A 21,819-nucleotide genomic window follows, 5' to 3' on the forward strand; every position below is an offset into this window, starting at 1 on the left:
AACTTCACTGAGCACATAATAAAGTTGTCTGGCTTCTTAATTTCAGCATTAAGTGCAAGACAGACTCAAACCATATGGCTAGGTTTTTTTTATAAGAGCTTATATCACAAACGCCTGTTCTTTTGGCAGTGTTTCTCATGACTAATTTGGTAGATAGTGACAAAAAACATCCTTGCATGTCTACTCTCTGATTAAGTCTCCAAATGGTTCATTAGCATATTTGCCAAATATTGTCTACATACAGGGCAACTTTTGGAGTCAGAAAAGATGGGAAGAGTTAAATGTTTCTATTGCATATCATTGTTTATCAAGAGGTCAGGTTAGAATACTAGAAGAGTGGCTTTCAATCGATCAGCTAGATACTTTTTCACATTGATTTCTATGCCAAACGCAAAATAATGATTTTTGTTTTAAAACCAACATTTTCAAAGCAATGAAGCAGGAAACTTAACACAGTAAAAAAAAAGTACAGACTTAATGATTGGTCGCTTAGCAAGTGTTTGAAGTTTCAACTTATCTAGAAAAGGGGACTTAAAACCCACATCCAAAATTCCAGCGGTCACACACACACACACACACACACACACACACTGCCACAGTCACATGATCACAGTTTGGGCACTTGGCAACATGGCCACATTAACCATGGCTTGCAGAGTTCTGTGGTCACCTGGCCACATTTTAGGATGATTTTGCTGAAAACCCAACACTTCTGGATTTCATCAAAACCACATCCAGAGCATATCATTGATTTGCTTAACAACTGTGGTGTTTGCTTAATGACCTCTGCAGACAACGTCATAAAAAAGGTTTTATAACCATTGTGACTTACAACCGTAATGGGCAGGCTTCATTACAGCAATAATTTGAGGACTCTGGAAGGGTTGTGCAGTGAAAGGTAATTTTCGATATATTTCTTAGCTATATACCTATTATGGAACAAGGCTTGGCTTACATATGTGCTAGAAATAGTGGAGTGCTTAATGCACACATTGCACAATTTATATACTTTCTCATACGTCTTTCTATCATATGTTATTAAAAGCCTGAAATGACTTTCTGAATGCTGCTGACTTTTATTTTCATTTAGGACATTTGTGTTGCAATTTTGCTCTGACAGGAAAGAAAGGGGAGACTTCGGAAAGCTGAATTACTGGGAAAAAAATTGGCATAATCATTTGGGAGTAGCAAGTTGTAGGGGAAAAGGCAAATTCATTATACTTTGGATTACTGCTACCTTCCCAAATAGAGTGAAGAAAGTAGCTAGATCAGGGAACATAAATATTTGAAAGCCTGAGTCAACATAAAAATAGGCTGGGTTATTTTTTCCCCCCTTAATAGCCGTGTTGTAAAGGTGTCTAGAGAGAACAGGTGGTAAAATTGGACACAGGCATTTAAAGTTTTATCATTCACAGCTTGATGAAATTCTACCTGTTTAATGTTTTATCTGAGCCTTAGCTAGCCACTGTATGAGAGTTGTTCCACTGGAGAAAGTCCCATGTATTTTGAATGTCTAAAACCTTTGAAGCTTTTCCATTTTTTGATTGAAATGCACTCACACAGTACACCATGGTGGAAGATGCAAATACTTTAGCTTACCTTGGAAGTTTTCCACCTCCCAAAGCATTTCATTTATGAATATGTATTCAGATGTTCATCTCTTACACTCTCCCTCATTTTCAGAATTAATGAAGCACAATATTTGAGCAAGACTTTCCAAAGCAAACCAAATGCCTTTCTGAGTGGGAGTGAGGAAGCAAAAGGTATGAAACAGCTAATGGGCATGTCATGCGTGCATTGATAACTAATGGCTATAAACCATTAGTTATGAAGCAATAGCGTGTATGTCCTACTAGATATAAGGAGAAGAAGAGCAGTGGGGATTTTGAAATAAAGGCGTATATCCTTGAAAAATATATCGGCTACAAGCGAGCCTACTGGAGAAGGTTGTGCTAATATTATTGTTGCATACAGCAATCAGATTTAAGATTTAGCGTTCCTTTAGGTGAAGTGCCACATATCTCAGATCGTCTAAACTCATGATGCTTCATGAGATGAAGGAGTCTAATATACAGTCATCCTGAAATGTTTATGATTTGATCTGAAACAGTAAAATATTAAATATATTGATCAGAATAATGTTCTGATAATACTTGAGGTTCTTCTGAAGATACCTCCGTTGCTAAAATTTGACTATCTGGAATGTGGGAAAAGCCACATCCTGTGTGACATGCAGGCTAAGCAGTGCATCTGCTCCAACTCTCCTAACTGCATTTAGGGCAGATTAATAATATTGTTCTCACAAGCCTATCAGGATGTTCTTTAATATTCCCGATGTTCTGTTTAGCCTATTTTTCTGGACATGTAGACATATTTCCAGTAAAATCTTTGAAACATCTCTCCGCATTTTTGCTTTTTAATTGCCTGAGAGCTATCTGAAGACATTGTTTAAAATAAGGAGATGCTTTGCATATCACCTAATTTTTGTGCGTGTGTACGTGGGTGGTGTGTAAATTAAGAACAATATACAATGGGTGTAAAACATGGGTGAGACTCAGTAGAATGGATAGCAAATCATTCAATATTGTGTAGACATAAGACAAAAGTTTTTAATTTATTTGATTTTATTTATTCAATGTACGCATTGCCCAAGTTCATACGAAGATAAAAAAAATAAAATACAAAAACAGAGAACAAAGGTGGGAAATTTAGCCACTAGAGGAACATAACTAACCTAAGGCATTACAGTTTCCTTTCTTTGCTCTTTAATTTTCCATAAAAATGTAGTTCATGTTGCTGGCATGGATGCCGATGACAAGGAAGTTGAATCACAAACTCTCCTAGTTGGAATACAGATGGAGGGAGAATGTTTGCAGACCGAAAAGTGTTGCAGTGGGCCACATGTTGTAGAAACAGAACAAAAGCAAGAAGAAATTCAAGAAATAATGGAAGAAAATATATACTCCAGCTCTTCCTCTCTTTCTGAATTGCCTGGATTTTATCCTGGTTGGAGCAGCGCATTCTATGGTTCGGAATGGTTCAGTCTAGATGTACACAATTATTTTAGAAAACTTGGAAAACAAAAAGCTCGTGGAACTCAAAATATTGATGCTAAAAAAATGGTAAGCCATCCTGTTTTCTTAAGATGGAAAAACTGTGTATTGACCTTGGGTAGCATGTAATATAGAGCAATATATTAGAGGGAATCACGGTCACGGATTTTTGGATGCATTTTGTAAGTTGAGGTACCTTGATTCAGAAATTCTTGCTGTATGATGCACTCTTTTGCCCAGTTAAAGGGTACAGGAAGGAAAGTTTTAGTAGTATACAGATTAAACCAATTCACTTGCCATGTGGTGTTCTTATCAGAGAAATTACCAGTGTAACCCTCAAGATTCGGGAAGAGGTTTGTAAGGCAGGCAAGAGATGGCTTTTATTTCAACAGATTAAAAACATATATGTTCAACTGTACTTAAGGATTTTTTCCTAACACAAAGAGAAACTAAACTCTCTGGCTTTGGATCACTGCATTCCTATTATTACTTTTACTAAATATTTTTCAATATGCAAATAAGCATCTATAGTTGTAAATAATGAATCTTCAAGAATCCAATGCTTTGTTGCTTCTGAAAATAATGAAAATACTTCTTCTTCTTCTTCTTCTTCTTCTTCTTCTTCTCCTCCTCCTCCTCCTCCTCCTCCTCCTCCTCCTCCTCCTCCTCCTCTTCCTCCTCCTCCTCCTCCTCCTCCTCCTGCTGTCAAAAGCTGGTACTGTACTTACTAAAAGAGAAACTATTATTGCAATGGACTTCTTGTTTATTTCAATTAATTGGTGATCCCAAAAGAAAATACATATTTTGCCATCTCAGATGAATCTTTAAAAGGGATTGGAAGTATTTCCTTGTGTATATTCATATTGTTTTACATGCAAATCTTTGTTGCAGTGGGATAAATGTATTTTTGAATAGGGCTGTGTAAATCAAATAAAATCAGATTCAAATCGTCAGTTTGATGTCACCTTGAATTCATTTGGAGTGTTGAACTGATTTTTTGTTCAGAAATTCCAATCAGATTGTCAAATAAGGTAGATTTTATTCATATTTCTACAAGAGGAAAAAACATATTTTTTGTTCATGCACAAGAGTATCCAAACATTTCTAATCCACTGAAGGGCATTCTGAATTTATTTTCAATTTAGAAAACATATTTGATTTAGAGGTTCACTTGAGCTGATTGAATTGACTCTCCCAATCAAATATTTACAAGGCCCTGGGCTAGAATGATTGTAGGAACTTCAGTAGGGCTAGTTAATATTTATATAGAATATAAATTCATTCTTAAGGAACTCTCAGAATTTTTATTATGCTTGTAAAGTTTTCAAAGAGGAGAAAAAATTAATAACCAATCTTGTACTTTAGGCAAAATGCACTCTGGAAAACAAGAAGTAAAATATGTTTTTTTATGTGATAAGTCAGTTTGTATATCTCGTAATAGAAAACTGGGATATAAATGATTTTAATAACACAAAGAAGATGTTGAGCCATGTGACTAGGCCCTGATTGTCTCAATATCTTTATAGATATTTTTATTTACCTGCTGATTTTCCTGTCAAGGCAGTCAAAATATTCTGACAGTTTCTCAGTATCTGAAGGTGGACTTAACTGAATTGTTAAATAATCTTGGTGAAGAAATATTAACATATTAACATTCCATTTACTTATGTATTTGTTAAGTATTTCACATAAAATGCAGAGATAGGCTAAAATAAATCTGACTTACCAGCTTAACTATTTGTTTCTTCGGACAGAATGGTCAGATGTTGGGAGGGCTTATAAGAAACTGTTGAGATACAATACATTATGACTGGTTATAGCTTCTATTTTCCCTTTCACATGTTGCACTGGATATGATTTAGAACAGGCGTGTCCAACCCACAGCTCATAGGCCACATACAGTCCTGGACAGCTAGTAATGTGACACTATATTATAAAGCAATTCCTCTTCACTCAGAGCAGCCCAGGCAAACCAAAAGATTGGACACCCATGCTCTAGAGCTTACTGAAACAGAATGTGGAGGATCTTATCTTCACTTGGAGCAAATCATAAATGATATCCAAGTTTAGGTATCAGAGGGATTGGCTAGGAACTGGGAAGATCTAATATGAAGCACAGCAATACCAATAGCACTTAGACTTATATATCATTTCACAATGCTTTACAGCCTTCTCTAAGCGGTTTACAGAGTCAGCATATTAGGTCCTCATTTTACCGATCTTGGAAGGATGGAAGGCTGAGTCAACCTTGAACCCTGTCAGGATCGAACTCTAGATTGTGGGCAGAGTTTGCTTGCAATGCTACATTCTAACCACTGCACCACCATGGCAAGAAGCACTACTAAATGTTTTGATGAACGTGCTCTTAAATTGATCCTTACGCTACTCAGTTTTTCTTATCGGAAGTCCGCAGAGAAATGGCATCACTTTCATTTTGTTCTGCCTCTTCCACCAGGAACTTGACCAGCTGATAATGATCGAGACAAAAAATTACAGAAAGACCATAAACTTCCACCAGAGGCTGTTGTATAAAGAGAGAAGCAGCAAAGGTATATTTGTGAAATGAATTTAACCACTGTCTTATAGCAATTGTTCATCTGTGCTGATGCAACGTGGTCCTGATTGCACTTTTCAAATCTTGAGGTGGAGAAATAAAAGCTTTGTTGCCAAAGCTGGAGAGACAGATAGAAGAAATGAAATCAAAGATACAGTTTCTTGAACTTGTGAAGAAGTATCTCCAGGTAACTATGTGAGTTTTCAAAAATTGGGTGTGGACATCTAATTCTATATCAGTGAACATCTAGGCTTCCATGCATTGACATACTATTCAGGTGACAACTGCACTTGTCCAACATAATTGCTCCAGTTAGCTAAAGTTGCAAAGTTGGATTCTTCATCATCTACACCAGACATGTCAAACACAAGGCCCGGGGGCCGGATCCGGCCCGCAAAGTGGTTTCATGTGGCCCCTGAAGCCATCCTGGAAACAGAGAGGGAACGGCCCCCGCTGCCTTGGCCCTGGCCCAGAGACCCTCCTTCTGCCAGAGACCCCCAGATCTGTCCCAATCCTGCCCAGGCCCCCATAGGCACCCTTGATACCAATGATGTAGAGCTGGCCATGCCCACCCAGTAGGCCATACGCACTCTAGCCATGCCCAACCAGTAGGCCACGCCCACCCTGGCCATACCCACCTGGCCCCCCAAGGACAGCCACAATGCTGATGTGGCCCTCAATGAAATTGAGTTTGACACCCCTGATCTACACCGTTTCTCTCTCTTTGTAAAAGAGCCATTCAAATAGACCAAATACTAATGAAAGTCACTGTGAGGTACAAATGGTATTTTGGTGACATCTGTGGAATGCTGTTTATATTTCCTGATGTCGTTTTGCATGGGAAGCAGTTTTGCCATGCCATAGGGCATCATTCAGTAAAAAAATTATTCAAAAAATAATACATTATTCAATACATTATTCAAAAATAAATACATTCAACAATCCTATGAAGGTAATGACTCTTGTTTTCTGCTGCATATCCCTACCCATTTTAGAAATAGTCCTAGTCCAGGAATCAAAAACTGACTTGAAGACAAAACAACAACAACAAAAAAACCCCAACACACCCTTGCATACCATATTAGTACTGCATTTTCTCCCCCCTTGTTACCCCACATCTTTCGGAAGCATTTTTTTCCCTCTGTATTTTTTCTGTTTGTTTCTTTCTTGTCTCGTTTTGCTGCAGATTCTGAATGCAGAAAAATGGGGCGTTGAGCCATGCAACTTTCTTACAGTGGTTAATATGGGAAGAAACGAACCATCGGACATCAGTGCCTCAGATGGCATGTTACTTTTTTATCATATAAGCAAAACCCCAAGTGAAATTCAGCATAATGACAGTCAGAATTGCCCAAGAAGTCTTCAAGCCGGAACTCCACTTGCATTAATGGCATATCTGTATTCCAGGTACAGCCTCTTTTGCACTAGAGATTATGGTACAATAAAACTGCGTATCAGTTCCAACCTTAAGGCCACTTCAGGTTTTCCCTAGAAAATGTGATATTGGTCCATCTACTGTAGCTCGGTGTTACTTGATTAGGTACAGCAGCTTTATAGGACTTCTCCAGTTTTCCTATCTGTGGAAATATGATGCTTGTTGAGTGGCTACATGGAGAAATTTCATGTACAATTAAAAGATGTTTTAGTTTACGAGATCTTTCTTCCTTCATTTTTCAGTAATGGAGGGAAATGATTTTCATTCATTTTGGAGCTGGGATCAAAAATCTTCAAGTTCTTTTGTTTTACTTATCTCCAATTAATAGGACATTATGCACTGTAAATAAAAGCACAACTGGTCTCCTGAATATACAGGTAGTCCTCAATTTACAACCATTCATTTAGCGACTGCTCAAAGTTACGATGCCGCTGAAAAAAATGTAACTTGGAATCAGTCCTTGCACTTACAACCACTGCAGCATCACTCCTGTCATGTGATAAAGTAAAATTAACAGGGGAAGTTGGATTGGTTTAATGACTGCACGATCACTTAACAACTGCAGTTTATTTGCTTGTCAACCATGGCAAAGATCGTAATATCAGGCATGATCCATTTAACAATTGCCTTGCTTAAGCAACCGAAATTGTGGTCCCAATTGTCGTCGTAAGTCGAGGACTACCTGGAATCAGTTATTTGTGTGAGAATTTAGTCTAGAAAAGAAGAATAACTGCCAAACATATTTCAGTGACCACCCCACTGGATAGTTTGCAGAAAGAAAAGAAGAAAATAATGATTACTAGGCTAGAATTCTTAGCATTTTTTGCAAACCTTTAAAAAATGTAGCCACAGGGGAGGGCAGGGGACAAGAAGACTGCTGATTTGTTTTTTCTCACATTGGTCTAGAGTCCTGTGAAAAATGCCCCTGTCATGTAAAAGCTTAGGAAAGCAAGATAAATGGTTATTTCTTAACTTTAAAATGTAGTAAGCCTTTTCTTACTACACTTTTAAGCATCCAGACCAGGGGTGTCAAACTCAATTTCATTGAGGGCCACATCAGCATTGCGGTTGCCCTCAGGGGGCAGGGTGGGAATGGCGAGGGTGGGTGTGGCCTACTGGGTGGGCATGGCTAGAGTGTGTATGGCCTACTGGGTGGGCGTGGCCAGCTCTACATCATTGGCATAAAGGGTGCCTATGGGGGCCCGGGCAGGAGTGGGACAGATCTGAGGGTCTCTGGCAGAAGGAGGGTCTCTGGGCCAGGGCCAAGGCAGTGGGGGCCGTTCCCTCCCTGTTTCCAGGATGGCTTCGCGGGCCACATGAAAGCACTTCGCGGGCCGGATCTGGCCCCCGGGCCTTGTGTTTGACATTTCAGACCAACTGAAATTGCAGTAGCTTTGTCCACTTCTTAGGTGAGTGCTTAATTCTGCAGCTTTTAGAAACAAAATTGATTTTTCAAATTTGCAGACTGCAGCTTAAAAGTGTTTTTGGCTCACAGTAATGTCAAAAATGTGTTCCTTGGTAGCACGCATTTAACAAAACTATTTCGGAGAGAACAACAAAAAGAGAAATTGTGATATTAAGTGATACCTAATTGAATAATTTCCTTTTGCTTCCTATTTTTCTGTTATTCTCGACTCCAGTAAAGCATATTTTAGCTTGCTTCATTGTTTTCCTTTGTATTCTTCAGAGATGCATTTTTAAAAGGCTATGTTCAACAGTTTCTATTCACTTTTCGCTACTTCTGCTCACAAGAGGAACTTTTACAATTTCTTCTTGATAGAATCAGAATTACCTTGCCCAGGTAAGTAAATGAAAATCCCATTGAAATCAGGTACATTTGAAGTCACTAGTATTTAAGTGGCCTTCATTATGTGCCTTTTCATAATTAGGAAGAATTGCTTAATTTGTAGTCAGAGGACATAACCGAATAAGCTAGTCGTGGCTTTAAAACATTTCTCTTCCATCAGGCTGACCTGGACTGACGATAGGGATTTTTAAATAGAATATTTTTAATATTTTATCATTTTATCATTGGGGCTTGTTAGTTTAACCTTTTTTAACATTTGTATTATTGTGTTTTATTGTTGTTAGCCGCCCTGAGTCCTTCGGGAGATAGGCCGGCATATAAGTCCCAAAAATAAATAAATAATAAATAAATAGTTCTTGTGCCAATTGGAAGTTTTTGCCACCTTTAGATTTCCTACCTGCGTTACCAAGCCTTTTTCTTGTCACAATAACAAAATTAGCAATTGTGCTGTCCTTAAACGCAGAACAAAGTAAGGAAAGTGATTGGCAGATTTTCTTACCTTCATTTCCTCTTACCCCAAATATCTCTCTAACACGGAAAGGATCGGGTGATTGCTGACAGGTGCTTGGAAAGGACTACAGGTAGTCCTCAAGTTATAACAGTTTATTTAGTGACCGTCCGAAGTTACAACAGCACTGGAAAAACTAAGTGACGGCCATTTTTTTACACTTATGACCTTTGCAGCAACCCCATGGTCAGGTGATCAAAAAATCGGATGCTTTGCAACTGACTCACATTTATGATGGTTTCAGTGCCCCAGAAGGTCGCTCTTTGCAACCTTCTGAGAAGCAAAGTCAATGGGGAAGCCAGATTGACTTAAGAATCGTATTACTAATTTAGCGACTGCGGTGATTCACTGAACAAACACGGCGAGAAATGTCGTAAAATGGGGCAGAACAAATTTCTCACTTAGCAACAAAAATCTGGGGCTAAATTTTGGCCGTAAGGTAAGGACTGCCTGTATTTAGCTACCTGTGACCGATTATTTTTATTTTTTTTATTTTATTTTAATTCCATTTATATCCCGCCCTTCTCCGAAGACTCAGGGCGGCTTACAAACTTAGCAGTAGTTGAATGAAATAGGTTTAACGGTCTTTTTGGAATAGTGCCATACCTATTTTTAAACATAAGTTTAGCACTCTTCCAAAGGATCATAAAAACCCAGTTGAGAGATTGGAAGAAGTGGGTAGCAAAGGGAAGTAGGGAGTGATCAGTAGGGAATGAGCTCCGTCCTTGATTAATGCTGCTAAGGAATGGCAGTCCTGGCCCTAAGCCCAGCGTCACCTAGGAATAGTCTGTATGTGGCCATGATGTCAAGCGCCGGGGAAGTCAGGAGATTCAGGCAGTTCAAATGAATATAAGGATTTATTGCAAGCTTTAACTCTCAATAAGAATCTGAACTGCTAACGGTCAAGGGAAATTAATGGGAGTTAAGAAAGGAATTCAAGGTGGGCTGGACTTTGATCTCTTGTGGGCCCATAGGGACTCATGACTGATGATGGGTCATCTCCTACATAGGGAGCCAGAATGAAGCAAGCAAAATAGAGTCACTTTCTCTATTTCAGGTAACAAAAACAGTGAAAATAGGAGCCCCACGAAACCTCTCACTGACGAACGTAATTCCCCCAGTGATATCAGAGCCACCAACACAGACCAGTAGAACCTAGCTCTCTTTAATGGTTGAAATAGATAGACTCTGGGCTCGGCACTAGTAGGACATTTTAAACTGTAGAGTTCTTTCAAAGCAACACTAAAGCCATGTTTAAAAGGAGCTGCGTAAGACTTAACAAGCAGTTCAGAAAGTGATCTCTATTCCAGTCAATACCTAAAATGGCCAAAAGGGTTACTGGTGCATTTTTAGACCGGAGATAGAGGATCTGAAGAAATTCCCAAGGGCATCAGTTTAAGTTTGGTCAATTCTTTCACTGATTGGACATTCTTCCTTAGGTTAAAATCTATAATCGTATTTCAAGTTTTCTTGATTTTAAAAATTATATTTTTATTATGTAGTAAGCTGAAAGACAATCTTTTTGAATGCTTATGCCAGCGTGAAAACACCTGTTCATTTTTTTTTTATTTTCTTAGCTCCAGCCCAGAATCTTGTTCATTGTTCAGCAAAATATACCACCGTAGTTTCTCCATTCTTCAAGCTTGGATCGAAGACTGTTATACCGTAGACTTTAGCATAAACCCTAATTTCATGCGAATATTAAAAGACTTTATCATTTCTCAGGTAATTAACTGCTTTGACAGAAAACCTGATATAAATGTCTTCTAAATCACCTCTAAATTACTGCATGTAATATTCCAGTACTTTATTCTAAATATAATTGTTTGAGAATGGGGGGGGGGAATGGAAATAAAATTTATTTCAGGTAGGTTAAGACACAGTTTGAAGCAAAAGAATGTAACCGTGGACCTTTTTTGCAGGTAGTTCCACTCAACGGTTGTGGCAGACAATTGCTGTCATTACTTAATAACATTGCTGGTAAAAAAGAGAGAAATGTTTCTCAGTTCTGCAAGATGGAAGTATGGGAACAAGAGATGGAGATGCGTGAAACACGATCGCTACGTTTTTCATGCAAAAGAGATTCAGGAAATGTTTTACAAAAGGTAATTTCCCTAATTTTGCTTTATATTCATATATGATAATATCCAATTTTATTCTTCCTTACTATGCTTACTAGCCTCATTTAGGACTGCTGTTTGAAAGAGTGCCTTAGCTAAGTTATCATGGAAGGTTTACATCTAAATTAAGAGGTGAATCTTGATTTTGAGTGGATATAGAAGTTCTATCGGATGCTATGAAAAGGAACCCTCCACGGGTCGCATCTTCTAATCTCCCTTCTTAGCTATAGACAGAACCAAAGAACAGTTAATTGCATGAAATAATTGAGATGTATGATTTATTTTCATAAATCTGATGGTTAAGGCGCCAGGCTAGAAAACAGGAGACTGTGAGTTCAAGTCCTGTTGTCACGCTGAACGCCAGGTGGGTGACTTTGGGCTAGTCACTTTCTCTCAGCCCAACCCACCTCACAGGTTTGTTGTTGTGGGGAAAATAGGAGGAAGAAGGCGTGCTGGATATGTTCACTGCTGCCTTGAGTTATTTATAAAAATAATAAAGACAGGAGAGAGAGAAATAAATAAATTAAAGTAAATTAAATAAATAAATAAATAAAATCTAGAAAAAATAAATTTCTCAAAGGGGTTCCTGTTTGGTCATATTTGTAGAATCTCTTCTGCTGTTGAATAAATTAGTATTGAAATTAAGAAAATTACGAGGAATTATTATGTGAAGAAAATCTAAGACTCTTACCCGTATAGTTGTATATAATTGTGTATAGTTGTATATAATATTTGATACAATATTAAATTATTTATCTTATGTAAGACTGGTTTCAATTTTGCCTGTGAAAGATGTAGCTAATGACTCTTGTCCTTCTCAAACAGCGTCTTAGCCGGAGACTCTCAAAAGGCGCTGAATCCCAGTTGTGTTATAGACCCGCAACAGAAGAATTATCTGGCTTCTGCCTCAAAATAGCTGAGGCTCCATATTTCTTAACTGAATATACTGCAGAACAACTTTGTTGTCAGCTGACATTATTAGAACAGGTAAAATGGATTTTCTGTCACAATGGTTTTAGCATTATACTCTTTAAATATTGCTATGTTGTAACACTCCAGGTTTATATATAACAATATATTCAGAATGTGGAGAAAGCACTAAATCCATTTTGAAAAACCAAACTAAAACCATCTCAATAGCTTAATCTCTGCTGGCTTGCCTTAGAGGTTGTCAGAGTTGACTCACTGACCCCAAGAGACAAACCTCTTCATCACATATAAATTACTATAAATTCTATTATTTTCCTCCAGAATGTGCTGAAATTTGTAGGCAAGCTAGAGCATTGTTACCGGACAAATCGTACCAGTTTTCATTCCAATTGAAAGAAGTTATTTAGAATTATGTATTCTGAATTTCTAGCTTTCAGTCAGTAAAAAGAGTAAGTGTCCTGAGTAAAATTCAAAAGTGCCCCCCCAAATAATCATATTGGTATCAAGAAGCATTTAGCGGAAGCCAAAATAGCCCTTTGTGAGGTCCAGAGAAATTGCTCTAAAAGGATGCTAAATGCCGATACTTTCTCTTTGCAAAATGCCAACCTCCTATTTAATTCTTTTTTTTGGGGGGAAATTTTTTGTTTAAGTCAGAGCAGGGAGCCAGTGGGCACTATTCTGCTTACCCCTGCTGTACTGCTTTGCCTCTGAATGACGAATCTTGTATCAGGAAATAGATATAAAAAATCTCTCCATCACAACAAACAATGTGAAACTCAAGGATCTAGAACTGTTTCTCAACATTGGCAATATTAAGGCAGGCAGACTTCAACCCCCAGAATTCCCCAGCCAACATGGCTGGCTGGGGAATTCTGGCAGTTGAAGTCTGCCAGCCTTAATATTGCCAATGTTGAGAAATACTGGTCGAGGAGTTCCTAGGTGGTATTTTTTAAAAATCTTTGTAATAGTAGCAATACTGCTGTCAATTAGAATAATCTAAGGCAATTTGGGGACTGACTAAACACCATCCCGAACTGGATTTCATTTGTTAATGGAATAATGTTAAATTTATAATTATTATAATGTTGATTATTAATAATGGGAAATTAATTAGTGTGGCAATTTATTCATTGCTGTTTATTTTGATCTGGTGGTAATGTAGTGAGTCAATTATGATTAGGAGCATATAAGTTTGTTAAATATTTGAAAGCCCAGTTCTTGTACTTGAAAACTTTCTAATGGCTTTAACAACTAACAACTTGCCTGTTCTGAATAAAATTTGTTGTGTGTGGTATGGTGTCGACTTATCCCATCAGACGAATACCTACAAAGTTTAGCTCTATCACTGCTTTCTCTCCTTCCTTTTCTGGCTCTTTACACTATAGAATTAAAATAAGAATATAGCAGAAGACACTCTAGATAGTATGACAGTAAAACAAAATATGGCTTTTTTCAGTTATTGCAAAGAAAACCTCTGTAGCAACACTGACCTGATTACTAGGAGGAATTCTAAACACTCATCATAGTATTAAAAAGTTTCTTTTTCTTCTCTTAATGACCATGAGATGACAGTGACCCTTAGCCAGGAGTCAGACTAGAACAAATTGAGAAACTTCTGTCCAAAGAGGGAACATTTGGACTCCGTCCACATCTTAGGACCACCCTAACCTTTGTGCTATTTTAATGTTACCCTGCATGGAGGGGGACATTTTTCAGTCTGGACATCAGTATGAGAGACATCTTGGGGATAATGGCATTCCAGAACTAAATGATGGTAAAAAAAAAGATTTCTGCTTACTAAAAAAAACCTTCAATATAATTGAAATTATAGCCTTAACCATCTTCAGCACAAATTTCTTCCCCAAATCAACTGATTTATTAACTAAATTTATATGCCCATCCATCTCATTGGAAAGTGAACGTTGGGTGGCATAAAAAGTTCAGGTTTGTTGAACTTTAGGAAAAGTTCTATTTGTTTGGGAAAGAAATTGTTTGGTGCAGCATATTCTACTATAAATATGTACAATAAATATATTGCTAGAGTAAAATTCCTGAATTTCAAGTTATAAGATAATGCACTTTTAGGTCTCTGGCCACACCCATTGGTATACACTGCAATTCCCCCTAGTAACTTTAATAATAATAATAAGTTGGAAGGGACCTTGGAGGTCATCTAGTCCAACCCCCTGCTCAGGCAGGAAACCCTAGACCATTTCAGGCAAATGGCTGTCCAGTCTCTTCTTAAAAACTTCCAGTGTTGGAGCATTCACCGCTTCTGGAGGCAGGTTGTTCCACTGGTTAATTGTTCTAACTGTCAGGAAGTTTCTCCTTAGTTCTAGGTTGCTTCTCTCCTTGACTAGTTTCCATCCGTTGCTTCTTGTCCTGCTTTCAGGCGCTTTGGAGAATAGCTTGGCTCCCTCTTCTTTGTGGCAGCCCCTGAGATATTGGAACACTGCTATCATGTATTCAGTGACCACATTCCCTTACTATATAGCAAACAACTTTTCAGTCATACCTGGGCCTCATAAGGTATTGTTACAATACCTTAGGAAAAACAATGTTCCCTAATCCCTTAAAAGAGGAATAGCACATCTGTAAGAAACTTATATTGGACTTGAAAGATACGAACAGCAATTCAATCTCCATTTGACTTCTGTAGACTAAATGGACAGATTCACTACGTTTTCTTTGGCAACCAGAAAGGGGTTGTTTACCATTCCTTTTTGGGGGTTTGTTAGCTTGTTACTTTCCAATCTAGCTAGCTCAGGGGTCTTCAAGCTTGGCCCTTTTATGACTTGTGGACTTCAACTCCCAGAATTCCTCAGCCAGCATGCCTGGCTGAGGAATTCTGGGAGTTGAAGTCCACAAGTCATAAAAGGGCCAAGTCTGAAGACCCCTGAGCTAGAAGCTCTGGTAGTTTCTGATGGTCTCCCATCTAAGCATTCGTTAGATCTGAGCCTGCATAGTTTCAAAGCTGAAAGAAAATTGACCAGATGCTCACTTCTATCAGTGACTCACATCATTTATAGAATGAAGCTGCTAAGGATGCATTTCAGTTGGGATCAGGATTAGTTCTTTTGGACTAAAATTGCTGTGATTGCCTTGTAGAAAGGCTTTTAATGAGAGAGATGTCATGGCTCCGACAGATGAAACCCTTCAAAGAACTTTGAGGCATTGTTTACCTTAAAGAATCTTTATTCGAGAAGCATAACATCGGCACTTACGTACAGTAGTCAAAGCCAAAATCTGAATACCCCTCCCCTGAGCACATAGTATCAAAGCACAATTCCCCCCTCTAGTTAACAGTCATAAATCACATTCTCCAATTAGTTTGAAATGCAAGCTTTCCTTCCAGTTCTCCAACCCGCCAATTCTTATCATCTCTTATTTCATTAACCTTGGTTCACACACTAGTTACTGTATTGTTATGTCTAACTAAACTCCCATGCACATTCCTCCTCCCCACCCCCCACCCCAGTATCATCTAATTCTAACTCTAATTCTAAGAGTAAAACATAGGAAGGAAAATGGTTGCATCTCCATATGCTGTTGGAGCAAAAACATCTGATGTTAGCAGCGTTGACAAGAGACATGGATGGAATGTAAAGAAATACCACTGATGCTCCTTGTTTTATTGGTGTAATTGGTGTTTTTTGGGGGGAGGTCATTTCCTAAGAGACTACGTGATTTCGGATGAGAAAACCCAATGATGGAGCCGTGCAAAATAGAATATATATATAATACATAGCGATTTTCTTTCGTCTGTTTAGGAAATGTTCTACAAATGTCATCCAGTGCATTTTCTGAATTCAAGAATGCTCAGGGTCAACGATAAAACTGTGCTTCTCCCAAAGTAAGTTTGCTATTTAGCCAACCCTACTGATGAAAGTGGGAAACTGCTGACATGCCAGAGTATTTAGCTTCTGCTTAGCTTTAATTACAGGCTAGAGCCGTCATTTAGTAGCTCCTTCTGTTGATATGTGGTGACTCTGCAGAAACCCTTTGATGCTTTTTCTTTCTTAGATGGATTAAAATGGCAGAATAGAAGACAGTGCATTTAATCAGAACCATCTCAACATGTTTACCTCTAAGGCAGATGTTCCCAAACTTTCTCAGTTAAGGAAGCACCTAGCTATTCCCAAACTGGACCATGCTGCCCTGGGGCTTCTCAACAAGCTCACTAACTGTTCTCTATATTTTTCTACTAAAAGATCCTTTGGTGTCCCTGCAAGTTCACTGCAACATCTCTGAGGTTGCGTTTCATGATAAAAAACTTATCTAGTTCTACATAAGATGATGTGAGACAGGAACAATTTCAGAAGTCTAGTTTTATTCCTGGCATCATCTGGGCTATTAAGGAAGGCAAACCAAAGACTGGATAACTTGAGGATAATTTATCCAAGGCATTTACTTTGTTCCTAGCCTTGTACTTGCCAGTTATGATACATTCTGAGAATAACGTTTTTGCTGAAAATTTAGGTTACTCATGTCTTTGAGCTTTGACCTTATATCCCTTGAGGGTGGAAATAAATACATTCCAATTCATTGCTTTCCTTGCAATGAGTTATGTTAGCTTTTGCATAGTTAGACTTGAGCTGTAAGTGTTGTAAATTGTTTTTCTTTTACAGGGCTTCTTCCTCTGAACTGCTATCTTCTCCAGCCTATAACCTTTTTGTGAAAAACTGTGTCCAAGATGATTACCTCCTGCAGCTTTTAAAATACGCAGATAACATCAGTACCTGGGTTGCTGCTGAAATTGTCAGCAGCTGCAGCTCTAAGGTATGTATTCCTATTTCAGGAATAGGTATGTGTGTGTGTGTGTGCTTATTTACTTGTTTACTTGTTATTTACTTATGTGGTTAATGCATATTTCTTCTCTGAAGAAAGGATCATAATACTGTTTTCTGAAAATAAGACTTGGTCTTATATCTTTTTTTTGCCCCCCAAAGAGGCACCAGGTCTTATTTTTGGGGATGTCTTAACTGCTTACCTTAGGACCACCGCACCCAGGCCTCCCATGCTTCGACACCTATTGCACCGCTGTGCAAGTTCTTCTGTGGCCTCTTGCAGCTAGGGCTTGTTTTCGGCATAGGTCTTATTTTTTTGGGAAACACAAAAGCATTAGCAATAGCATTTAGACTGATATACCACTTCATAGTGCTTTACACCCCTCTCTAAGTAGTTTGCAGAATCAGTATATATTGCCCCCAACAATCTGGGTCCTCATTTTAATGACCTCGGAAGGATGGAAGGCTGAGTCAACCTTGAGCCAGGATCAAACTGCTGGCAGTCAGCAGAGTTAGCCTGCAATACTGCATTCTAACCACTGCACCACCACGGCTCTTTTGCTGTCAGAGAAATCTTTTCTTATCTCTGAACTACATTTTAAAAAAAAGTTTACCTTCACCCCTATAGTGATAACATCCTGAAATCCCTTCCAGCCCACAGAGGTGAAGTTAAACATTTCGGGTTTGTTTTTATACTATGAGAAGTACAAGGGCAAAGATCTATCCTTCTCTAATGGGCAAGTGGAACTCTGTTGACCTGTTCATTGCAACTGTGCTGGTTCCGGCATTCTCCTACAAGTCATCTGCCTGCTAGTGAGTTGGCAGGTCCAGCATTTGAGAGACCTACCTGGTGCTTGCACTTTGTCTCTATAGCTGAAGCTTTGTTTAACTTGCCCATTCAGGTAGACATAAATCCTTGTTGTTCCCTTTTACTAACACAGATTGCCTCACAGTATAACTTTGGATAGGTTCTTTAATCACCACCGAATATGATATAGGTTCACTGAACAGCAAACGAGGAATATGGTGGTATCATCAGGTCTTGTCTTCCTCTTCCATATATTGAGAAAATTTTCAAGTCAATCATTATTTGACATGTCCTATCTTGATGTCATTTTCCTTACTAAGCAAATCTATTTTTGTCACTCAGGCTCTAAAGCTGATTATTGTTGATTTGGTTTTCTGTCTATAGCATTGCACAAAAGCAAATGAGCTGTGATTTGATGTTTTACCAGCTGTTCTTTGGACAGGGAAGTATAAGAACATTCCTTATAGAGCAGTGTTTGTTGAAATAGGCAACTTTTAAGATGTGTGGACTTCAGCTCTCAGAATTCCCCAGCTCTTTGTATGTGCTGTTTGACACATCTGTGTGGATATGTGTCTTCAAGATAGTGTTGACTCCTGGACAAGTCCCTGCAGTTTTCTTGGCAGCGTTTTTAGAAGTGGTTTTTCCTTGCCTCCTTTCTAGGGTTGAGAGAGAATGACTGGCACAAGGCCACCTCGATGGCTTCCCACTTAAGATGGGCTGGTTTATAGCCTGGTACCTTAACTGCTACCAAACTGGCACGCCATTTAATAGCATGATTAGCAAATGGTCCAGGACAGTCAAGTGTAGTTTATCTTTGGTATCAATTGTCTGAGATAGTTTCTTTGAAAGTCTGTAAATATAGCAACATCCCTTGCAGATACCAAAAGGGAACAATTGCTTAATTGTTTACACTTTAAATTTTTCTTTTTCTTGCTTTTTTTGCTAACTTTTTTCTAATGTCCTGTATTTTATCAGTTTTTGAAATTCAATGAAGTTATATTAAAAAGGAATATATTATGTGAACTCTGAAATTGTATGCCTATTAAATATTGTATCATTAGATATTATAATTTGTATTTTAATATATTAAAATGTAATATGTATTTTATTGCACTGTGATAGGTCAAATGCACCAGGATGCTTGTTCTTTGTTCTTTGTTTTCTATTTGTATCAATAGATTTTATAATTTATTTAGTTTTCTAGAGTTTATAGATTTAATTTGCTTAGATGCTTTATTGTATGTTATTATATTTTATCTTGCTATATTCTGATCATTAACCAAAATAAAGCCTTCCCCCCCTTTCCTTCTCAGAAATGCACATAATTATCACTTAGTAACCAGAAATTACTTGGAAACCAAAGTTTTTGTAGTTATGGAATAAATCTGATGAAGAGGAGTTTCACAGGAAAAAATATATAAGATGTGCTCTGTGGTTTCAGCGAACAAAACAATTACAGTAATTTATTTAATCTGATACCAAAATCTCCCTTTTTAAGTGAACATTTTGTTTTGGTTGCCAATGGGAAATGAATTTTATTACATTTAGCTAACTGGAGTTGAAAGCATTTAGCTATTCCCAGTTGTCTTCATATAATGATAATGTCCTCCCTGACTGTGTAACAAAAAATGAAGTCTTTCCTGGAAATGTGTTTTTTTGACATTGAGTGCTGGGCATTCCAAGCATGGGTTATAACATTGGCCGAAAAAAGTGATAAATATTGTTAGAAAATGTATTCTATTTGTTCTCCAGGTACAAATGAATTTGGTGTCAAAATTTCTCTTCACTGCCAAGTGTTGCTACAAGCAAAGAAATTTTGCCACTGCGATGCAAATCCTCAGAGGTCTGGAAAATCTCATTGTCAGACAATTGCCTGTGAGTAGTGTGCATATTTATTAGTAGTTTACGCAGGTAATATATTTTTTATAATATTTGGAGCATGCAAAGGATGGGTTCCACTTGTAATATTCAGAAAGCTAACATTTATTTTTATTTCTGTTCAGATTTGGAAAAGCTTGCCTTCTAAAGTTTCTGACATACTGGAAGAACTGAAGGCTGTAGAGGTACAGTACAAATAAGCTCTTTATCGTGAATCGGAATAGAGGCTATTCCTCTATAAATGTTTGTTTAGTTGCTGAAAAGTCTGGTTTCAGGGTTGTTTCATATGTTTTCTCTGTAGGACAGGGGTGTCAAACTCAATTTCATTGAGGGCCGCATCAGCATTGCGGTTGCCCTCAGGGGGACGGGTGGGTATGGCCTGGGTGGGTGTGGCCTAACTGGGTGGGCGTGGCTAGAGTGTGTATGGCCTACTGGGTGGGCGTGGCCAGCTCTACATGGTTCGCATCAAGGGTGCCTATGGGGGCCTGGGCAGGAGGGGGACAGATCTGAGGGTCTCTGGCAGGAGGAGGGTCTCTGGGCCAGGGCCAAGGCAGTGGGGGCCGTTCCCTCACTGTTTCCAGGATGGCTTCGCAGGCCACATGAAACCACTTCGCGGGCCGGATCCGGCCCCCAGGCCTTGTGTTTGACATGTCTGCTGTAGGAGATGATCAAATGGCCAACATGCTATACAAGTAGTCCTCAACTTACAACCACAATTGAGCTCAAAACTTCTGTTGCTAAATGAAACATTTAAGTGAATTTTGCTTCATTTTATGAACTTTCTTGCCATAGTTCTTAAGTGAACCGCTGCAGTTGTTAAATTAATTAGTAACACGGTTGTTAAGTGAATCTGGCTTCTCCGTGGACTTTGCTTCTCAGGAGGTCACCAAAGTTGATCACATGACCCCAGGACGCTGCAACCGTCATAAATAGGAGTCAGTTGCCAAACGTTTGAATTTGAATTGCCTTATCGTGAGGATGTGGCAAGGGTTGTAAATGTGAAAAATGGTCAATAGTCATTTTTTTCAATGCTGTTGTAACTTCAAACGATCACTAAACAAACTGTTGTAATCTTTGCTTAACACTGGCAGCCCTTAGAGGCCAAGGCATTACAAGCACATTCTCAGTTTGTGGGCCACGACTATACAAGTGACTGTGAATGATTTGCCTGTGGCCCCACCCCAACCCGATCTACGGTATAGGAATAGGCACTAACTCGGTAAGCAGATAGTATACTGGGGCATCTGAACATGCATGGAAACTGTAGGCCAGTGATGGTGAACCTATGATATATATCTAGAACAGGGGTAGGCAACCTTGTCTCTTTTATGACTCGTGGACTTCAACTCCCAGAATTCCTGAGCCAGCATGGCTGGCTCAGGAATTCTGGGAGTTGAAGTCCACGAGTCATTAAAGAGCCAAGGTTGCCTACCCCTGCATACGAGAAGGCCTTGTTCTTGGGACAGTCTCCAAGAATGTCCGAAAATAACATGACATTTTCTGGGGCTCCAAAGGCCCAGTGAGATCAAGGATCTCTTGCACTCTCTTCCAGAGGATCCATAAATGAAGAGTTTGGACGAGAGGTCCAGAGAGCCTTTTTTTCCCCCGTCTGAGTTGTGCGTGTGCATATGAGTGAGTGACAAATAAGTAGAGTCAAGGTGGGCATTTTCTGAATTCTTGGCCCTGAGCCCCAAAGGCTCACCATCCCTGCTCTTGGTCAATGTTTTCCTTCCTCAAGCGTGGGAGAATAATATTACAGACCATTTCAAGTTATCCCAGCTTAGACTGGACTGGAGATGGTAAAAAAGGAACACCTGCTCCTCACCTTCCCTTATAAAGGAGAATATTTGTAGCTCAGGGTTGACATGAGGGGTCCTTGGTGCTCTCGGAGCTTGCTTGTTTACTTGCAGAAGCCTCATTACCCAAACCAGGTATTGTC

At 38.7% G+C, this 21,819-nt stretch overlaps 1 protein-coding gene across 1 annotated transcript in view; it reads left to right on the forward strand.

Annotated features, from left to right (window-relative positions):
• KNDC1 (kinase non-catalytic C-lobe domain containing 1) overlaps positions 1-21,819 on the forward strand; it is a gene marked incomplete at its 5' end in the record, with an annotated part of 84,928 nt that overhangs the window by 60,676 nt on the left and 2,433 nt on the right. The window contains 13 exons of the mRNA XM_081328587.1: positions 1,684-1,763; positions 2,788-3,122; positions 5,509-5,602; positions 5,697-5,794; positions 6,794-7,014; positions 8,730-8,843; positions 10,935-11,082; positions 11,280-11,462; positions 12,303-12,464; positions 16,178-16,260; positions 17,036-17,186; positions 19,755-19,877; positions 20,006-20,065. Coding sequence (XP_081184713.1) covers positions 1,684-1,763; positions 2,788-3,122; positions 5,509-5,602; positions 5,697-5,794; positions 6,794-7,014; positions 8,730-8,843; positions 10,935-11,082; positions 11,280-11,462; positions 12,303-12,464; positions 16,178-16,260; positions 17,036-17,186; positions 19,755-19,877; positions 20,006-20,065 — 1,852 coding nt within the window. The remainder of the gene's footprint in view (positions 1-1,683; positions 1,764-2,787; positions 3,123-5,508; positions 5,603-5,696; positions 5,795-6,793; positions 7,015-8,729; positions 8,844-10,934; positions 11,083-11,279; positions 11,463-12,302; positions 12,465-16,177; positions 16,261-17,035; positions 17,187-19,754; positions 19,878-20,005; positions 20,066-21,819) is intronic.

Source organism: Vipera berus, assembly GCF_964194415.1.
Source record: "Vipera berus genome assembly, chromosome: 5".
Taxonomy (NCBI): Eukaryota; Metazoa; Chordata; class Lepidosauria; order Squamata; family Viperidae; genus Vipera; species Vipera berus.